The sequence below is a fragment of the Natrix helvetica genome (assembly GCF_964273705.1).
Source record: "Natrix helvetica genome assembly, chromosome: 10".
NCBI classification, from domain to species: Eukaryota; Metazoa; Chordata; class Lepidosauria; order Squamata; family Natricidae; genus Natrix; species Natrix helvetica.
The window spans coordinates 20,725,405-20,747,494 of record NC_138561.1 but is presented as its reverse complement, the minus strand read 5'-3'; the positions used below and the strand labels follow the sequence as shown (position 1 = coordinate 20,747,494).

General features: G+C 42.6%; 1 protein-coding gene across 1 annotated transcript in view; it reads right to left on the bottom strand.

Annotated features, from left to right (window-relative positions):
• ATP2C2 (ATPase secretory pathway Ca2+ transporting 2) overlaps nt 1-21,735 on the bottom strand; it is a 35,761-nt gene extending 14,026 nt beyond the window's left edge. The window contains exons 1-16 of the mRNA XM_081963464.1: nt 21,453-21,735; nt 15,255-15,365; nt 13,873-13,989; nt 13,096-13,185; nt 12,189-12,224; nt 12,023-12,084; nt 11,192-11,300; nt 10,538-10,687; nt 8,424-8,492; nt 7,500-7,575; nt 6,441-6,507; nt 5,245-5,369; nt 3,389-3,486; nt 2,631-2,732; nt 1,904-1,993; nt 1,017-1,118 (exon numbers count right to left, since the gene is read on the bottom strand). Coding sequence (XP_081819590.1) covers nt 1,017-1,118; nt 1,904-1,993; nt 2,631-2,732; nt 3,389-3,486; nt 5,245-5,369; nt 6,441-6,507; nt 7,500-7,575; nt 8,424-8,492; nt 10,538-10,687; nt 11,192-11,300; nt 12,023-12,084; nt 12,189-12,224; nt 13,096-13,185; nt 13,873-13,989; nt 15,255-15,365; nt 21,453-21,557 — 1,509 coding nt within the window. The 5' untranslated portion in view covers nt 21,558-21,735. The remainder of the gene's footprint in view (nt 1-1,016; nt 1,119-1,903; nt 1,994-2,630; nt 2,733-3,388; nt 3,487-5,244; nt 5,370-6,440; nt 6,508-7,499; nt 7,576-8,423; nt 8,493-10,537; nt 10,688-11,191; nt 11,301-12,022; nt 12,085-12,188; nt 12,225-13,095; nt 13,186-13,872; nt 13,990-15,254; nt 15,366-21,452) is intronic.
• Nucleotides 21,736-22,090: the final 355 nt, after the last annotated feature.

Genomic DNA, 22,090 nt, shown 5'->3' with positions numbered 1-22,090 from the left:
CACGCCTGCACTCGACCCCCCTCCGCTCCCCCCACTTGTGGCACGCGAGCCAAAAAAGGTTTGCCATCACTGGTTTAGGATATCGTTGCCCTGAACTAGGCTTCCTGAGAAAGCATAAATCACAATTTTAGTCCCCAAAACCCTCTCTTATTTATACGACTGTAAATTATGATCATTAACAGTCTGCAAGGCTTCACAAACAGTCTGTGAAGATTCCGACAGATGTCTGCTCGACTTGCCACAGTCTTTCAGGGGAAGGTTGATAAACACCCACCTTATCTTCCCTGGAATGCTGCCAGAGACCTAATTGCCAAATGCAGAGCAAGGCCAAACTCAGCACACAGTCAAACAGAACTTTTCAAAGCTTGAACTGACCAGATGAACTAATTGCTTCCTGCAAAAGCTCACGTCCCGTTCACTCCTCTTTTATGTCTTATGGGAGGGGCCAATCATCTCCAAGCCTTACTCCCAAGTCAACCCTGTTTTCTTAATTGTTCTTGCCTTCTGGCAGCTCTGCGTATGCACATACTGGGAAAAGGCTCCAGCTGTTCATCTGCCTCACTGATGTCTGACTCTGAAGGCAGCTGATAACTTTCATACAGCCCTCGCCCCCTCTCTGCCTCCAACACAGAACCCTCATCAGAGTCTTCCCCAGACTCCAGGACTGGATCCATCTTCCTCCCCAACTTCCTCACTGTCCAAATCTCCTGTTGACCGCTGGTGGGCCACAACAGTGGTTTGAATTCCACAAGAGTATAGGACAACTGAGCACCATGTTTGAAAAGTCCTCTGGGTTTGCCATATCCCCCACCCTTGAAGGCCATCAAGTCAATTTGGGTCAACTCTGCTGAACTTTCCTTAAAAGGAGCTGTGAGGATCAAAACGAGGGAAAACCATGGGCTATAAAAGAGACAACACGCCTTTAACTGGAACAGATTCCTACACAAATGATTTCTTCTTGCAATTGCTAAGCTTGGAGACAGCTAAAACCCACACAGTTACTTTCGTATGCATACCTGGTTTTTCAAAGCACACTTCACAGCCATCCATTTTTGCTCTGAGCTAAAGGGGATCTCTTTTGTCCGCAGGTAACTATCGTTTATATCATCCAGGTCCATCTAAAGCAGATAAGAGAAGGACAGAATTCATTACTCACGGCTGTTGTTCGAATTAGAGTAGATCAACACAAAATTGCATCAACACCCCTCCGGTCAAAAGCTGAATATTTTAGTGCTGAATGTCTATGTTGCTTTTGAACTCCAATGTCAGGTTTTGGAAAAAGGTTATCAAACCAGGGTTGTTTAGACTGAATTTCCTTTTGAACGCTCATATCCAGTGCTAAACTGCTTTTTCCACACACATCTATACTGGAAAAAACTTTTATTCGAAAACTTTTGTCTTTTCCCACCACCCTATTTTCCACTAAGCGATCTAATGGAAGTGGTGGGTGGGGGTCAAGATTATGTGGCATTATTCAATTTCATTGGCTATTGTGTGTGCCCATGCATGTGTGTATTTTTTTTTTGAATATAAAGTTTATTTTTTGTTCTCCATATACAATTATAGGTATACCTTCCCATAGTAGTTATTCTTTTTTTTTTACATTCATGGTTCTTATACATTCGTCATTCCATTTATAACAAAGGCATATCTGTATTTTTAACTGACTACATTCCAATCCTTTGACGGAAAATTAAGAAGAAATTGTGGACTCCATAATACGCAGACAACTGCTAATCCTGATCAATTCATTTTTTAAATCTCACAATCATTAGAACACTAAATACTAAATGTTTTCCTATCTTGCACCTTTGCAGTACAGCAAGGGCCTACCTCTATGCTTTTTCAGATTTAACAAAACCAAATGAAATATAAAATTCATATGCCGTATGAAGGACCTTACCTTCATAGCCAAGGCAAGGAGGGCTCCTTCTGTGGGTTGACCCATTACTGCTGCCTTCCTGATCATGGCGTTGTTGGCAATACAACCAGCCTGCAAAAGTTTCATTTCAGCTTTTAGGGAGTGCAGAAAGTGGTGAACGAATCACAGCTCTGGGTTCAACTTGATTTGAGGATGAGCTCTCAAACCATGAGCCAGGTCTACAGTCTTGAAAGTTAACCTTCCTCCAATCAATAAACACTTTGCGTGTCCCGAAATTTTGCTTTACTTTAAATGAACCTCTTAAGAAGAACAGCATATCTCCAGCAATCTGTTATTCGCTGCAAATATGTTGTCGTTTATAGGGCAAACCATTTTTGTGGACAGAACTTTTTTTTTAAAAAAAATACTAATCTCCCCTTTATTGAGATTTAGATGGTAAAGCTTTTCTGTTCAGCATGGACTTTAAAAAAATGCTCTGTTCATGTCTTTTATTCCCTCTTAGAGTTTCTATCCTATTCTTATTGTTCAAGGTCCTTCAGGATTTTTGGAAGCTGCCCCAGAGGCCTCAGAAATGATTTTATAAGTAAATAAAAATATTTATGTATGCCTAAGAATTGGAAATGAAATTTCACAAGCAGCATTCTGATATTCTGAAAATGCTGCATTTGTTTTCATCCCTCAAGGCACTGTTATTAGTAGTAACAGGTTATCGGAATAACCTGTTATTTGAAGTAATCAAATAATTTACCTCCACAAGTTTTCCCACTGAGATGTTTGAAAATCCTTTGATGACTTCTTTAGAAGGCAAAAGGCACACATTCCCTTCTCTGTTATATCCAACTCCACTCACCTGGAAGAATATAAACCAGTGAGAAGGAATGTAAACAAATATCCCAAGGAACAACAGCCGACCATTTCTATCTACATTACAAAGATAAAATCTTGATTAGAACTAAATTTTCCCTTTGGAAAGAATTGGACAGTGGGAAAAGTCATAAATCAAGGAAATTTGGGATGGAAACAAATAATTAGTGCCTGTGAAGACAGGTATATAAAGGTAAAGGTTTCCCTCGCACATATGTGCTAGTCGTTCCCGACTTTAGGGGGCAGTGCTCATCTCCATTTCAAAGCCGAAGAGCCACCGCTGTCTGAAGACGTCTCCGTGGTCATGTGGCCAGCATGACTCAACATCGAAGGAGCACGGAACGCTGTTCCCTTCCCACCAAAGGTGGTCCCTATTTTTCTACGTGCACTTTTTACGTGCTTTCAAACTGCTAGGTTGGCAGAAGCTGGGACAACTAACGGGAGTTCACTCCGTTACATGGCACTAGGGATTCGAACCACCGAACATCCGACCTTTCGATCGACCCGCTCAGCATCTTGACCACTGAGCCACCACGTCTCTAGGGCAGGTATGGACCACATTTTAAAAAATATCCAGTCTAAGACATTAGGCAAGAATGGCTAAGATTAAACCCATTAGTGCTGAGGAAACATCTGGAGTACCTCTGCCTTAAATCCATCGGAGGTCATAAGCTGAGTCACGGTCATCTCGTTGGTCGTCAGAGTTCCAGTCTTATCAGAGCAAATCACATTGCAACAGCCTGAGAAGGAAGAATTTGTCCAAACTGGGTCTTATGTTTGTAACTAACATGGACCCTCCAATTACCAAAGATTTAGTTGTCCAGTTTAATGAAAAGGAGGACCAGGGGTGTCACGATAGCAATGTCCCAATGTTTGAGAAGCTGCCCCAAAGAAGAGGGAGTCAAGCTATTCTCCAAAGCACCAGAAGACAAGTGGCAATGGATGGAAAATAATTTAGGAGAGAAGCAACCTAGAACTAAAGAGAAATTTCCTGACCTTGAGAACAAGCAATTAGTAAAAAAGCTTACCTCCCAACTGCTTTAACTCTGAACTTTTAAAGGAGAGAATGGATAACATTTGCCTGAAGCAGAGTCCCTGGAGATTGGACTAGAAGACCTCCAAAGTCCCTTCCAAATCTGTTATTCTGTATTCTATTTGACCCAGTCTAACCATTTGTCTGAAATGGTTTAGGGTTTCCTGTCTAAGTAGGGGGTTGGATTAGTAGATCTCCAAGGTCCCTTCCAACTCTGTTACTCTATTCTATTCTAATTTCTGTTTTAGGGTGGCAATCTAGGTAAACGCCAGGAGGTCCACCAGAAAAGATGGCTACCTCATATCAGAGGCCATCTAAAAGATTTATCCTATATGTCTGACTCTGCCCCCATTTAAAAACCACTAAACCAGAAGCCATTAATTCCATCTTGTGCTAGAAAAAGTTATTAATTTTATCCCCTTCATCTAACCTTCTCCAACGTGATTCTGAAGGGTTATTATCTCCAGGATAACTTATATTGTTTGCAATTTGCAGACTGCTTGAACTAATAAAAGGTATCTTCTCAGGACTAAATCATGAGGAGGAATCACTAATTCTTCTCTCTACCTGGAATTAATGTCCTCTGGTCAGAAGCACTCATTGTATTATCTATTTTCATTTGCTCCTTATGATAGTCCCCCACATCCCGAAAATGTCTAACAGATGGCCATTCTAGGCTTCAAATATTAGTCCCCCCCCCCCCTAGAGATTTTTAAAATTATGTTCTCTTCAGTGTTCCTGAAATCCAGTGATCAATCTTCAAATTATGCCTCCAAACAGTCTTGGGGATTACAGAAAATGCTGCATTTAACCTCTTTTACTGGGGAAGGAAGGAAGGAGGAAGGAAGGAAGGAAACAGAAGGAACAGGAGGAGTGAAGGAAGGAGAGAGGGAGGAAGGAGGGAGGAAGGAAGGATTAAATGAAAGTAGAAAAATTAAGGAAGGAGAAAAAAGTGTGCAATTTTTAAATAGGTGAGTGCTGCTCATGTATTTAAAATACATTCCTTCAATGAACTATGAAGGAAGAAATCAAATCTGAACATTTCTCCTTTTTCAGATTATTTATTGGCGTATCCATTTTTTGACACACACCCCTTGCAAATGCAAGTCTCTGAAGAAATGTATTGCCAAACTTTAAAGCTCTTTAGTATTTTTGCAAACGAAAAATTTGCTCCATATATTACTAAGAAGTATTTTAACATATCCCACACAGAAATTCAAGCCAATCTGATAATTTTAAATGAATGCTGCTTTCAAAAACATCTACATACAGTTCTATTCATAATGAGGAGGACCCGGAGGACGAAGGACAAACTTTAAAATTAATATCAGCGCTCATGGAATCACCTTAATTAAAATAATAGAAACTGTCACAGTTGAATGAACCTCAGTGCTAGTAAAATCAATTGCAGGATATTCCTGATTATTTCCAGTTTTCCCCACAACCTGGAATTGTTCCTACTCACCTAGAGTTTCTACTATGGGCAGCTTCTTCACGATGACTTGCTTCTTGGCCATTCTCAAGACACCCAGTACTAGTGTCACCGTGACTACGATGGGCAGGCCTTCGGGGATGGCAGCCACCGCCAAGCTGCGCACACACAATCATTTATCACTGATGTTACACACCACTACCTCTTCCTGCAAGGAAGTATACCCAAGCATCAACTTGCTCCAGGACCCTCATTCTAGAATACAGATAGAAGACTGGACCGTGACCAATGGATATGGATAAATGACCCAGGAATGCAGGGTTTTGTGGAATGTCTATTCCAGGGAAGACTATTAGGTCGAAGTTGACTTTTCAAGAAGACTTCTAGTTCTACTGTCTTGAGCAGATGTCGCTACTGTCAAGGTGCCAAGTAATGTACCCATTAAAGTCAGAACTCCGAGGCAGGTAGATTCATCAAAGAACAATTTATTTGGATACCTCATATTGGCACAACTGGTGAAAACCGACTCTGAAAGTTCCCACGGTTTTCACCTGATTAAAAGTGAAAGTTTCCCCCTTTCCCCAAGTCATAGGTCACATTGTCCAGTAGAGGTGCTGGCTGATTGCTTGGTTACTTTGCTCCTCCTCTCCTAGCCGCCTGTTGGAATGACCTTGGTTCCCGCAGGAAAACCTTTTGTTTTGACTGCAAAACCCTAGCTAACTATTTCCCCCTCCCTGTCCCCCCTTCTGTCTTGTGGAAACCCTGAAGCCACAAAGATGTCAGCCAGGTCCGCTTCAAGGTTGACATCTAGGGTGTTGGGAATTGTCATACGACATATCCAGAGGAAGCCAGTTAGAAAAAAAAATCTATTAAAATTTATTAAAGATGAGAAGACTTTTGAGAACATCTGTCCTCTGCACTGGTCTTAAATTAGAGGCTGGACAGCACAGGAATTTCTTCACTGAGCTGGAAGTCCATTAGTCCATTTGACTCTATGAGAAAGTTTGCATATCACACTGATTCATAACATGGTATATCTGGCTTTGACCTAGCATGATGAGTGATCCCAACTACTGTGGATTCCCTGAAGTCAGAATCAAGTCATCATGATTTTTTTAACCAAGTATAGTTCCACAAAGCCAAGTCTCAGCAAGTCAACTCAGCTTCGGATCCTCTCGATAATTCAACATGCTACGCCTACATGTAGAAGAAATTTTTCTCAAACTTACCTCACTCCAATGGTGAACATATCAAGGAGATGTTTCCCTTGCAACCAGCCAATCAGCATGAGTAAACCTTGAAAAACATAGACACCATCTTATTTATTCCATCGCATCACAGATCTGGCAAAGTAACCTTGCTAAAAAATATAGCTTATTTTTCTGATCGTACCCACAAACATAATGTTGTGGCCTGCCAGTGACCAGACAAGCTAGCAGCAGAGTCAGACAGTGAGGAGGTTGGGGAGGAACATGGGCCAGTCCTGGAGTCTGGGGAAGGCTCAGATGAAGGCTCTGTGTCGGAGGCAGAGAGGGGGCCAGGGCCGTATGCCAGTTATCAGCTGCCTTCAGAGTCAGACATCAGTGAGGCAGAGGAACAGCTGGAGCCTGTTCCCAGTGTGCACATGCACAGAGTTGCCAGACGAAAACAGCTAAAGAACAGATGTCAACCTGGGAGTAAGGTGGACGGTAATTGGCCCCTCCCAGAAGAAATAAAAGAGGAGCAAAAGGGGAGTGGAGTTTGCAGGAGACAATTAGTTCGCTTAATTGGTTCGTGACTCTCTGAGACTCCTTGTCAAGTTTTGCAGATATCGGCCTGGCAGCTCTCCAAGCCAGATAAGGTCTGTGACTGTAAATCCTCCCTTGAAAGACTTTGCTGGATGTGAATGAGCAGAATTCACAGTAAATTAATAAAAGGGGTTTTTTGTCGGGACCAGGAGTCTGCTTCATGCTCTCAGGAAGCCTTAGTCAGAACACATAAGTAGCTCAAGAGGAGAATCAAGACAACTCGTTTCATGTAAACTACTATTTCTCAACTTTCTGATCATTTAGATATGAACATCTAGAGAGGGATATGTCAAAGCCCCCATTTCATGTTGATCACTATTTCTCAACCTCATCAACTTAAAAGATGTGTGGACTTCAACTCACAGAATTCCCCAGCCAACCTTGAAGTCCACAGATCTTCAATGAGGTTGAGAAACACCGATGAGGACTGTGGAAGACTGAAACAGCCCATATAGTCTTTGGTCTCCAAAGCTTTTGGAGGAAAAAAAAAGTAGAACTCACCAATGATCCCGAAGGAAGCAATAGTAAGCTGTTTCCCCAATTTATCCATGTTTCTCTGCAATGGTGTCTTTGGAGTCTTGATGCATTAGACCAGAAGGAAGGAAGAAATGGAGGTAGAAGGGCAAAAGACATGAAAGAAATCTATCAAACAGATTGGCCACACAATAACAATATCACAGCATCTGCACTGGCTGCCAGTCAGCTTCCAAGTGTGACTCAAAGTGCTATTTGTCATCCAAGTTAAGTCCTACTTGGCTCTACGTAGAGGGAATCTTGAAGAGCAGGAGGAAGAGCTGCTCCCAAGGCAACGGTCACATAAGAGGGGGTTAAATTTGGCCAATTTAAGAATGCCCCTCCTTAATTGACACAAAGATAAAGGAGATGATGTTACCAATAGAAGAGAATATTTATAGCTCATGGTTGAACAGTAGGCTTCTTGGTGCCCTCTGAGTTTGGTCGTTTCCTTGTAGATGTTTCTTTAACCAACTAGGTAACATCATCAGTGCTCAGGAAGTATATTCAGAGTTGCAAGATTCTGTTGTTATAACTGTCTAGTAGAAGTAGACCTGACCTGTATAGACATCAAGGACAAATATCTTAAATTGTCCCTGGAATTCTAGATCCCACAGAAATTGAATGATATGCTGTCCTAGCTATAGATGGTCCACTCTACCCTGAATTTTTGCAAGCTCTATGTGGTTGTGACTGTAGTAGATTTACACCAAGTTGCTGCAGCTTCCTTTTATGTTTTGTCATGTGTTGTTGCTAACTATGTCAACACCTTTCCCCCCCATCTGGTCATCCTGAATCGAGTGGCATCTGAAGTCTAACCCACAGGACAAATGAAGGCAAGTTCTCAAAGGAACATCGTGGTTTTGAGTTGAGAACGACATGCTCAGAGTCCGTTTCTCTGCCTTGTCTTACCTCTTCCTCTTGCATCATTTTGAAGACTTCCCCAAACTGTGAGTTTTCACCGGTTCCAATAACAATCCCCTGCAGAAGAAAAAGAGGTTCGAAAATGGTATCCATCCAAAGGTGACTTTTTGCTTCCATTCCAAAATTCACAGTCCAAAGTTGCAGACCCATTTCTGAAATAACGTAGATAATTTATCACACCTTATTCACCCCAGCCACTTGTATACTTCTAAAACATCTGGGGGTGCAATTATGTAAGTTCTGCAACAACTATAAATGCAATTTTAAGGGACCTCTTTTTATTGAGCTAAAAGCTTTAAATCAGGACTACTAATCTAGCAGGGTAAAGAGCCTCTCATTTTTCCTGCTTCCAAATTAATTAAATAATTTTTCTCTCCTAGCTAGAGTTTTCCCCTTCATATTAACTGTGGCATATTTTTCACATAGTAGTTGACGGCTGTAGGAACAATGAACACAAATCCATGGTGTTGTGAATATATTCAATACACCCAATATGCTGGATTCACACAACATGTTGAACCGTAACCTAGTTGTGTGAGCAAGCTTTGTACTACAAGATAACTTAAATATGGGTGGCTAGTTTATGATCCAGTGTTGTACAAAACATATCCTTTACGTCTTAAGGGAGATTTTCTTGAGAAGGAGGTCAGAATCCAAAAGTCCAGGAGAAGCTGGGATACAAGTTCAGGGAAGAAATCTAGATTCAGAAGTGGAGGAACCAAGAGCATGGAGACATGCTCAAAAAGGAGGGGTTTTTTTTCTTATCAAATATATTCTTACATCTCTAGACAGAAGCTGGTTTTATATTTCAGAAGCTGCCACCATGCAATTCCATGGTTCACCGCTTGGGAGAGCCATCCACCAGCCCAACATCTAATGAAAAATATCCATTTTGGACCACAGAGTGGCCCATTTCTACAGGTAGTGAATTCAATCTCTTCTAGTTCTAACGATTTAGTTCTGGCTGATTTAGTCAGGCTTCATATTTGAGAAGGAAGGAAGCCCATCTCTTCATCATGTGTAGGGCCTACAGCTGATAGGATGAATCAGAAAGGAAGGCATCAAGCCCAGAGTACAAAACCACGTAGCATCCTCAAGAGAGAACTATTTCGGAAGGTTCTCTCAAATCAAAACTATTTCTTTGGGGAATCATAAATGATAAACATAACAAGCGGGTAATCAATAATACATATAATTACGGCAGCAAGAATGGTCTTTGCCCAAAATTGGAAAAACAGGGAAATTCCACAAGAAGAGGAAGTAATTAGGAAAATTCTGATTTGTGGATAAATTGACCTGGGAATTGAAGAACAAAGACGAATCAGAATATTATAAGATCTGGGATAAATTTTATCGATGGTTGGAACAAAAAAGGAAAGACCTAAAATAAGCAATGACTAAGATTTATAGACTGGAGATTAGAATTATGGATGAAATCGTAACAGTGAAAATGTATAAGACAAGAACAAAGCAGCATGGATGGAAATACGATATTCTCATATTTGTAAATACTGAATAGACCGATTGTAAATAAGCATGGTGGTTATAATATTTAACTTTATATCTAGTATGTATGGCAAAGACATTGCCAGGATGGTTACACCGTGTCCAATGTTTTAATGGGTGTTTAATTAAAAAAAACTTTTTAATAAAAAGAAAAAAGAAAGGTTCTCTCAGGACCTGGCAAATCTGGAGCTAATTCTTCGTCCAAATTGTCCAGAAATAGGTCCAGGGTCTTAAAACCAGAAAAGATCATGTTGTTCCCATCCTTCGGAGCAGCAAATATCTCGGAAGCCAGAGACAGATGAAACACCAACATTCCCAACAGCAAAGAGGGAGCCCAGCTATGTTAGAGAAGAATGATTGCAATGAAAGAATGCTCAACTTGTTTTACAGCTCTTTTGGTTCAAGATATGATGAACTGATTTGGATTCCAGAACCTCCAAACAGACGTCATCACTCCCACCTCTCAAACGCTAGAAGGAATGATGAGGCTAAGGATTGACGTCCAACCGTCAAGATCTCAAACAGCTCCTAGCACACACCAAGCTTAAAACACACGCCAACTCTCTTCGTGATGTGACAGACGGAGAGCCACTCACTTTAGCCTTGCCGTATCTCACAAGAGTTCCCATGAAGACCACGTTGGTGAGAGTCATTATGTCTCCTGAAGTGGCTAAGATGCCATCGTTCTTGCTACAAGGTTCCACTTCCCCAGTCAAGCTGGACTCATCCACCAGGAGATCAATCACCTTCAAAGAAAATCAGGATGAGCGCATTGGATCACCACATCGTTTGAGTCCTCACTGCTCTTTCATTTAAATCGCCCATAGTCACTTGCTCACAAGACACTGGGTGACTACAGAAGTTAGATAAATAAATATATGAGCTTCCAAACAGGTGATGTTCAAATTGCGACCACATCTGGGACCAGAATTTCCAAGCAAAGTGGTTGAAAAGTGAGTTATGCCCAACGAATCTCCAACTGGGCCTCTGCTCCTTGAAGCTCATTTCCTTGGCCATGATGTGCTACATCTCCAGCCACAGAGAAATCTTGGAGTAGGGACTCTGAAAACACTTTCCAGACACTCAGACCTAAGAGTTTTGCATGGACTTTCTCAATTCACCTACTCTTAGTGGTTCAGAATCATAAGAACCGCTAACGTGGGACTGTCTATTGAATTTTATTCCAGCTTGTCTCATGTGACCATATGCCTAAGGGATATTCAGGACCTTGTGTGTTCCTTGAGCATTACCTCTGTGAGTCTTATGTCTGCAGGGATGCGATCTCCAATGGAAAGGCAGACAACGTCTCCTGGCACAAGTTCTCGAGCAAGAAGGTGTTGCATTTTTCCTTCTCTCAGGCTGGATTTACAGAAAGACACAGACGAAATGCTACGTGTTACACATGGCATAAGACATTTGTGAATGGGATGTGGATGGAGATAGGAAGGAAAGGAGGAAGGATACACACATACATACATAAAATCAACAGGTTCTGACCAGTTCTGGAGAACCAGTAGCGGAAATTTTGAGTAGTTCAGAGAACCGGCAAATACCACCTCTGACTCGCCCCACCCCCATCTATTCTCTGCTTCCCGAGTCCCAGCTGATTGGGAGGGAATGGGGATTTTGCAGCATCCTTTCCATGCCACGCCTACCAAGCCACACCCCCAAAATTGGTAGTGAAAAATGTTGAATCCCATGTATGTATATATTATATGTGTGTATTTATGTATGTGTATGTGTAATACCTCTGAAACACATACACACAAACATACACACACAAACACACACACAGATCAGATCGATAAATCACCAATACTGATAAGGAAGCAGGAGTTTTTCATCATTGTTCACATTCAGCCAGCAGAAAGGATGATCCATAGTCAAAAGGTTGGAGCAACTGGCCAGCTGAATACAAGAAGCTCAGCTGCTGATAGATCCTTGAGCAGAATTCAGAAGTTGCATGAATTTTGGCTGCAAAGATGGTGGCCAGAAGTCTTCCAAAGCAAAAAGGAAGAGACGAAGAGGCCGTATGTGCTCCCATCTCCAGGAGTGAGCTATCTTCCAAGGATGCTGCTTACCAGTTGCATTCTGGTGGAACTAACTTGTTAAGTTCTTCCAGCGATTTTTCAGAGCGATACTCCTGCAGGAAAAGAAGCACAACTGACATGACTTCACTGATGGCTGCTGCTGCTGCTGCTACTACTACTAATAGTAATCATAATCCAAGGTGGACAATCATCGTACCTGGACAAACGCTACTGTGACAACGATGATGACAGCCTATTGGGGAAGAAAAGACGAAGTTGGCAGAGAAATCAGACATATTTTTAATGCCAATAAACGGTTCTAGCAAATCCCTTCACAACTATCTGAATATAATAATTAACTGCAGTTTTTTCTCTCTCAAAGGGTGCAAACATTCTCAATTGTTTTCCCCTCACATATGTGGAAGTCATTCACAGAACCCATCTAAGAGAAGCAAAAGATGGAGGGATTTTATTAGAAAGTAGCTGATAACCTGGCATTGCCCAGGTATTTATTTATCCCAATCCTCTATTAGACAGGAATGGCGATGTCAAATGGCAACGTAAGTGCAGAATGTGCTGTCCTCCCTCCTTCCATGAACGTCACCACAATTCCTGGAGAGGCGATGGCAGGATCAACTTGTCCCTGAGTCCTGATTTCGGTGACAATTGAATTAGTTAAAAATGTTTTCCCTCTGCCCCCAGAAATGCAATTTCTAATGTTGGATTTTCCCCCTTACCAGAGGGAGCCCTCTTGTGGAGTACTGTGAAGCCGTTACCATGGCAACTCCATTGCGCTGTACAGTAGAAACCATTTAAGGCACTATGGTAGAAGTCATTTTAAGGCACAACAGGCTGCATCTTAACAGAACACACACCCCTTGGGGTGTTGGGGTGTCTTATCCCCACAGTATTTTTTTCCAGAGAGTAAGTCAACTGTGTACCAAGTTTGGTTGAAATTGTTCAAGGCGTTCCAGAGTTATTCTGGAACACACACAGAGAGAGCCATTTATATATATATATATTCTTAGATTTTTTTCATCTTGTCGTTTGGCAATGTTCCCTTCTGATTGTGCTGAGGCCAAGGGTTGCAGAAGCCATGCTTCCTTTGGAGAGAAGCCACGTACCATTGTAATACTCACGGCATCTTCATACTCTTTAGTAATCAGACTAACCACAGCAGAAGCCAGTAGCAAAAGGATCAGAGGGTTCTTAAACTACAATGAAAGAAGAAAGAGTTGGTGATGAAAGTCATTCTTGTTTTCTTTGCTTAACCCAGTATTGTGAGACAGGCTCAAATTATCCTACTTCTGATGAGTTACGTGAAGAACAATCTCTCTGGAGAATGCTATAATGCTGGGAAAGATCAAAGGAAAGAGGAGAAGAGGACAACCACCAGAAAGGTAGAGGGATTCAGTTCCAGGGGTTATTGGTGCATCATTGGAAGAGCTGAAGGACCAGTTTAGGGGTAGGTCATCACAGAGAATAACAATCTATATGGTCACCAGGAGTAAAAAAAGGCTTAATGGTCCCTCATCAACTGATCAATAGTAAGATTAAATATTGCTACACTTCACACCCAAAATTAATACAATACAATAGCAGAGTTGGAAGGGACTTTGGAGGTCTTCTAGTCCAACCCCCTGCCTAGGCATGAAACCCTATACCATTTCAGACAATTCATTGCAAAAGATCCAGGTCTCTGCACCAACTCCAGAAGTTGTACAGCTACCTTAACCACAGATTACTCTTGAGCTTCTGGACACATTGAAAGCACACTTTTCTCTCTACCTCTTAACTTACCGTCCATCACTATAATCCCGTCTCAGCCTTAGAAGGAATATTGTGTCTACACCACTTTGCCACCACAAATCACACGTTTCCCTGCTGCTAAAATGTGCTACCTGGTCAAGGTATTTCTTCCACACCGGTTCAGTATTATCTGCCACAAGTTCATTCCAACCATGCTTGACTCTGCGGTGCAGCACTGAGAATTCTGAAAGTCCTCTGTCTAAGTCAACCTGGAAGAGACACCAACGAGCAAAGGAGCAGGGTCAAGACTTTGGGTCAAAGCTGGCTTGGCGCAATGCAGCTAAACATCTCTGTTAACAAACAAACTGACTTTGATCAGACAGTTACCCTTTTTTGACATTTGGGTTTCCTAGTGCTTGGACCCACCATCATTCACACCTAGAAGAGTGCTGCTCAACCTTGGCTGGCTGGGGAATTCTGGGAGTTGAAGATGAAGTCCATCTTAACATTGAGAAGGTTGAAAAACACTGATCTTCTAGAAGAACTTTTCACAATGGGGAACCTTTGCTCTGCACGTAATGTCTACTAGGAAGTAGGAACCCAGATGATCAGAGTTGCAAAGACATAACATCCTAGGGAAGAACCCTTCTCCTTCCACCTCACTCAAGACAGAAGAGATAAGTAAATGGAGATCCAATCTGTTAGCCTTCTAACATAATTCTGGTTGGGGCCAATGTGTCTATCTTCATTCCAACACTTGAACTGAGATAGCCTAGATAAAACACTTCACCAGCTTGCAAGCTGACTCGAGTGTGTGTGCGTGTGTGTGTGTGTGTTTATGCGTGCAATGAGATTTGAAATGTCACCTTTGCTATTTGCCTTGTAAATTCAAAAGAAAGGAGTGCCGTTATTATTTATTATGCTTATTAGTAACCTATTATTATCACTAAGTGTTGTACCTTATGATTCTTGATGAATATATTTTCTTTATGTACACTGAGAGCATCTGCACCAAAGACAAATTCCTTGTGTGTCCAATCACACTTGGCCAATAAAGAATTCTATTCTATTCTATTCTATTCTATTCTATTCTATTCTATTCTATTCTATTCTATTCTATTCTATTCTATTCTATTATTCTATTCTATTCTATTCTATTCTACTCTACTCTACTCTACTCTACTCTTTCCATATTCCATTCTATTCTTTCCATATTCTATTCTTTCCATATTCTAACTGCTTTTCATTTTCCACCATGAGAAAAGGGAAAGAGGCAGTGAATCAAAATCATCATTAGGGGAAAAAGATCACAATCTGTGTTTATTCCTATAAACCTCCTTATTCACATAGAATTTGCACCGACTTGAATCTTTGCAAAGAGTTTGTTGTCTTATGCAGAGAAAACATTGTGGCTCTTCAGCTCTTCAGATAGACAATATTTACCTTATTCTGAACAGATTTTCAAGCCATGGACAGTTATCCTTCCATAGGGATAATATTAAAGTGCTCCCTTTAGGATTTTGATGACACTTACCTGCAAGGTTTTGGCCAGCTCTTCTACTTGACATTGGCAAGCTGTTTTGGGTGGAATGGCCTCAATTTCTTTCTCTTGATGAAGCAACTTCAGTTCAGATTCCTCTTCTGACTGCATCATGCAAGCGATAAATTGAGGGACATTAGCCGGAGGGTAACAGTTAAGCTTCTCCTTGATCCTTGTCATAAATCACTGCTTGGGGTAGAGAGAGGACCAAGTTCCCCAGTTTCACACACAAATGCCAATTCTTTGTCACCGCTGGCAAGCATCTCATGAACTTTGACAAAGATGAAGGCGTTATTGTTTCCCCCTTCTTGATCGGGGGGGGGGGGGGCGGGGGGCGGGCGGGGGGCTTTCAAGCCAATTCAGCAGAATTATAGGTCCTCTGACCCATTGGGTTAATTCGCCCCACCGCAAATTGACACTCATCTTCACAAGATGCTGTGCTGTTGTGACTCTGGAGGCCATCAGGCAGTTGCTTCTCCCGATGAACACAGAGGGGAAATGTTGAAGGAAAAGATTAGGGCAGTGATTAGGGCACGATTCATTTTCAATTCTGTTTGCTTTCTGTGAATTTATTTGGGGTTCATTTTTTCCCCGAGGGTCCCGTGTAGGAACAGCATGATGCATTTAACCAGGTTAGTGCATGAACACACTTTCCCAGATTGAACCCTACACTGAATCGTATGAAAGGGTCTGCATTCACCCAAGATGCCCATCCATCCAACCCTAACCAGGTTCCTTGGGAACGGAGTTTTTTAGATTGATAACAGCCCTTGTGAGTGCACTAGGCCAACTCAGTCATTGTTTAAGACAGTAAGAAAACACACTTCCGGGTTATTGTTTTTTTGCAATTGTGCATCCCAGTTTCCTTGGGAAAGAATTTCTGGAGGCCACAAAAACTAGTGTAGAAGTTCATGGGGTTATGGACACTGGTGAAATTCACATTTTTTTACTATCGGTTCTGTGGGCGTGACTTGGTGACGGTGGTATGGCTTGGTGAGCGTGACAGGGGAAGGATACTGCAAAATCTCCATTCCCTCCCCACTCTGGGGACAGCCAGAGGTGGTATTTACCGATTCTCCAAACTACTCAAAATTTCCGCTACTGGTTCTCCAGAACCTGTCAGAACCTGCTGGATTTCACCCCTGGTTATGGATTGATTGTGGATACACCAAGGATTCCTTCAATCGTTCTGCTAGGGAAGTGTTTCTCAACCGTGATAACCTTAAGATGGGTGGACTTCAACTCCCATAATTCTCTAGCCAGCATGCTTTAAAAAGCGTGGACTTCAACTCCCAGAATTCTTCAGGGAGTTGAAATCCGTGCATCTCAAAGCATGCTGGCTGGGGATCTTTGGGAGTTGAAGTCCACTCCTCTTAGAGCACGCTAGTGGGGAATTCTGGGAGTTGAAATTCATTATCACAAAGCCACCAAGGTTGAGAAATACGCTCCAGTGGGCTTTAGCTAGGTAGTTTCTGAATATGTGGCATGTTCTTTGTTCATGATAATTAATACCCCTGGCCAGGAGTTTTATAAGCCCTGAGTTGTGAAAATGAGCACTCTGATTGTTTGCTTTGGTTTCTAAGGTTTCCCCCTTCCCTCTTTTGCTCTTTTAATTAAGTTCACTGTGACTTCAAGTTTAGGAATTAAAGTAAACACTGCCCTTAAATCTCTGGGAAGCAGATAAATGCGTTATTTTGTTAACAGAAGCAATCCAGAATGGACCCAGAGCTGCAACGCATCAGGAAATCTAAGGAAAAACTTTTCTGTTTGCATTTCGTTTGTGGTGCCAAGATTCCCTTTTGACAAACTTTGCCCTTGGTGAGCTAAATAAATAAAATAGGCAGGTCATCTCTCACCAGCTGGAGGTTTTTTTTTGTGGGGAAGGAAACAGAATTATAGTTTAATCAAGCCAATGTGATCACCGAACAGGAGTTAAACATGCTTTTTCTATGAGCCAGGCTGGCAAGGATTAGATTTGACACATATGCATAGACGTCAGAATCAAAGACTTTTGGTCCACTTTTAAGACTTGGGGACGTCAGCTCTCAGAATTTTCCCAGCCAATATGGGATTCTGGGAGTTGAAATGCTCAAGTCTTAAAAGTGGCCAAGGTTGCACACCTCTGATTTTTACAGCTTTTCTCAGTTCAAATAAACCATGTTTAATATAGACTTCATAGGTGTGATGGAAGCCTTGTAAACATTTGAGCAATGTAATCTTAGAAGCCAGCAGGGAGCCACGTATAACTTCCTTCCAGTTAGGGAAATGGCACTTTTTAAAATCTTCTCTCCTGGGTGCCTTCATTTTAATGGAGATCTTTCCAGGAACACAGTTTAAATATTCCAAAGAAGGAAACAGAAAAAAAACAATATGGAAAATGTCATACTGTAGTTAGGCACACACCCAATGTTTACTTTTGCCAATACCTATACATTTTCAAACCAGAGTCTACTACGGATTAACAACTTCATAGGACTAAAACAGTGGTGGAATTCAAAACTTTTTACTACTGGTTCTGTGGGCATGGCTTGGTGGGAGTGGCAGGGGAAGGATACTGCAACATCTCCATTCCCTCCCCACTCCAGGGGAAGGATACTGCAACATCTCCATTCCCTCCCCACTCCAGGGGAAGGATACTGCAACATCTCCATTCCCTCCCCACTCCAGGGGAAGGATACTGCAACATCTCCATTCCCTTCCCCACTCCAGGGGAAGGATACTGCAAAATCTCCATTCCCTCCCCACACCAGGGGAAGGATACTGCAACATCTCCATTCCCTCCCCACTCCAGGGGAAGGATACTGCAACATCCCCATTCCCTTCCCCACTCCAGGGGAAGGATACTGCAAAATCTCAATTCCCTCCCCACTCCAGGGGAAGGACACTGCAATATCTCCATTCCCTCTTCACTCCTGGAGAAGGATACTGCAAAATCCCCATTTCCTCCTGATTAGCTGGGAGTCGGAGGCAGAGAATAGATGAGGGCAGGGCCAGTCAGAGGTGGTATTTACCAGTTCTCTGAACAACTCAAAATTTCCTCTACCAGTTCTTCCAGAACTGGTCAGAACCTGCTGAATACCACCTCTGGATTAAAAGCCCAAATGTCTTGGACAAGTGTCGAACCCATTTCAGATGGGGGAGACAAATGATCCTGAACTGGAGAACATTTGGGATACGAGATAAAATCCAACTCAGGTTTTCCCAAGTTAATGAATGAGTGCTAGAACCACAGGATGGCCCAGGCCAGGTTTCAACTCCCCCTTTTTGTCACGTTGACGCTGGTGAAGGTCCTCTTTGGTGCCTAGAAGCTAGTTTCTTGGAGGGGAACAAATGTTTGCTAAAACGGACGAGTGAGTGGATTAATCAAATCACTCAATCAATCCAGAGGAATAAGGTGTGGTGCACAGGGTGTGGTTAAAAAAAATAGCCAACAGTTTCTTACCTGCCATCTGGCTATTTTTACAACCCCTTTGCGGAACAAGACAATAGCAAACCATTTCTGTAGTGCAGCCAAGAACATGGATATATAGTCATGTAAGAACTAGAATTTGAATACAGCTAATCCTTGACTTAGGGCCGCGGTGGCTCAGTGGCTAAGATGCTGAGCTTGTTGATCAGAAAGGTCGGCAGTTCGGCGGTTCGAATCCCTAGCGCCGCGTAATGGAGTGAGCTCCCATTAGTTGTCCCAGCTTCTGCCAACCTAGCAGTTCGAAAGCAGGTAAAAAATGCAAGTAGAAAAATAGGGGCCACCTTTGGTGGGAAGGTAGCAGCGTTCTGTGCGCCTTCGGCGTTGAGTCATGCCGGCCACATGACCACAGAGACGTCTTCGGGCAGCGCTGGCTCTTCGGCTTTGAAACTTATATGAACACCTCCCTCTAGAGTCGGGAATGATTAGCACATATGTGCGAGGGGAACATTTACCTTTACCTAATCCTTGACGTACAATAGTTTAGTGACTGTTTAAAGTTACAACAGCACTGAATAAAGGTGACTCATGATCATTTTACACACAACCGTTGCAGCGTTCCCATTGCTATGTGTTCAAAATCCAGACGTTTGGCAACTGACTCGTATTTGTGACGGTTGCAACGTCCCGGGATCCACTTTTGTGACCTTCTGAGAAGCATTACTAACCGAAGAACTGCAGGGAATTGCCTTAACAACTGTGGTCATAAAATGGGGCATAGCTCGCTTAATAAGTGTTTCATTTAGCAAGATAAATTTTGGGCTCCGTTGCTGGTCGTTAGTCAAGGACTATTTGTATCGTCTTTGAGCAAACCTCTCTTCTGTTTCCTGTCACTCCGAGGCAAAAATAAGAAAGGAAAAAGAACACTTTCCTTTCCTGATTAGTTACCATTAATTAACATCCATCCTGACAAATGTAGGTTTTTGCTGAGAAAACCAGCATGTCAAAGAAAGAGATGCATTAAACTCCTTGCTCTAAAAAAAGGAGGCTCATTCCATTTTTCAGGAGCAGTTTTGATTACCCATTTTTTCAATCATATTTTGTCCCTCCATTGCTTTGTTTCTAGGAGATATTTAGTGCAGGGAAGGGTGTGGGGAACACTTTCTTAAAAGGGCCCAGATTTAAACTGCAGTTTCCTTTATTCTCTGATTTTATTGCATCTTATTACTGGTTTCCTGCTGCTTATTTCAGGCCAGGAAATGAGGCTCCAATTTATTTCTCAGATTGCTTTAAAAAAAAAAAAACCTGCCAAATTTCATTTCTTAAGTATTGAATATCTAAATAAACATATAACCAGCCCAAAACTTTCCTGTCTCTTTAATGGCTTTTGAAATAACACATGATGCTAAAAGTATCCGTCCTAGCTATTTTATCAGGATAGCAATCAGGTGCAATGAAAGATTAAGCACTTTTAAGAGGTTTTTTTTTTCCGGTAACAGAAATGTTTGCCCAGAGTTTTATTAGCATAGTTTCATGCAGAGGTTGTGTACATACATCTTATAAGAACAGAACAAGCTGGGAAAGGAAAATTTGGAGAGAAAATACACAGGCATTTTAACTTATCTCGTTTGACAAATTAGCTCTGGGGTTCACAAGAATTCTCCTTTGGGTACGTGAAACCCTGGGGTGAAATTCAGCAGGTTCTGATAGGTTCTGGAGAACCGGTAGTGAAAGTTTTGAGTAGCTTGGAGAACCGGCAAATAACACCTCTGGTAGGGTGGGAATGGAGCTTTTGCAGTACCCTTCCCTGCCACGCCCACCAAGCCACGCCCACAGAACCGGTAGTAAAAAAAATTGAAATTCACCACTGCTGAAACCATTCTTGACTTCTCACAGATAGGGCACTAGGACAACTAGCAATGAGTAGGTGATGGGTGAATGTGTAACGGCAAACCACCATTGGTTTAATGTCGGTGTCAACCCTGCCACCATGTTTTGCTACACCAGAATGTGGGCTTAGAGAGCTACGTGAGCCCAACAACTGAAGAGATGGCATTTAAGAGCAGTGAAGAGCAGAAGGTCAACCTTTTGAATTGAGACTCACGTAGAACGTTCATTCTGTCCTTCTCTGCCTACATCAGTCCTTCCCCTTCCCCATTCTCCCACCAGCAGGGGAAGGACATCGGTGATGTTGAAAGAACGCTCCAAGAGAATCAAGCCCAGAATCTAACTAGAGCTGTGCAAATGCCACTAGGGCGATTAAAAATGACTTTCAAGAGACTTCGAAGGGAGGCGAAAACAGGGAGAGTCACTTTAGAAGTAACCAAGTAGGTGGATCAGCTGGACAATAACACTTTTGTGTCCCTATCAAGCCTTGCAGCCAGTTACAAACTCACATGCCGGCCTGAATGACTCCATCGACTCTTCTCCCTCTTTCCAAGACCCATATTTCCCTCTCTCTCCCCCCCAAAAAACCAAAGGTGCTTCTTCAGAGGGCAACTGGACTTTCTTGTTTGTTTGTTTTTCTTTTTAAGATAAATCCTTCCGTTTCCCCGCTATCCTGTCGGAGCTGAAAGAAGCTTCTTGGATGAGAAGCGGAACGTCTTCAAACAAAAAGAAACAAGAAAGTCCAGTTGCCTCCTGGAAAAAAAGAAAAAGCACCTTTGGGACAACCATGACCTGGATGACAGAGAAACTCTCCCTGGAGATTAACGAAAGTGGCCCAGAGGAGACAAGTCAGATGGTCAGTTCCAACCCAATATTCCCTCCATAGCAAACTTCCTGACCTGCTCTGCTGCATCTTTGCTGCCCAGGGACTGGTATTTCCGACCCAGATGAAGGAAGGAGGACCCATCCTGGAAGAACTTGGCAATGTAGTGCTTGGCTCCCATCTTGGTGGTTAGGGTGGGAGTAAGCACAGGTCAGGAGGGCAGGCAGCTCAAGGAGAAGCTGCCACAGCTGCAGCAGCCGCTTCTGTGAATTACCTTATTTCCTGGCTGAAAGGCTCACATTCCCTCCTAAGCTCAGGAGGTGCACGGAAAGGTGATCTGGGGGGGGTGTTACCTGAGGCCGACACACAGCAAATGCCCCGCCTGCAACAATTGCCTGGGAGGAGCCAAATTCTTGCTCAGAACAACTGACCTACCTGGTTAGGTCTGGTCTGCCGAGGCTCAGCCTTCCTTCGGGTCCTGGGAAACTCAGCATTGTACGTTTACACAAGGATTAAAGTCCTACCTGCTGCCCCAGGTCACAATTTGGGCTGCATTCCTACTCTCGCGTCACCGTAATTCCAGCCGGTTTCTGCCACTGTCAGCTGTACTGCAGGAGTTGCAAGCACAGACCTTGTGGTTGTTGGGTATTTCTACGTGTGTTTGTGTGCCTGTGTGAAAGGGATGTTGTGTCGACTAGCCCAATGTCGGTTATT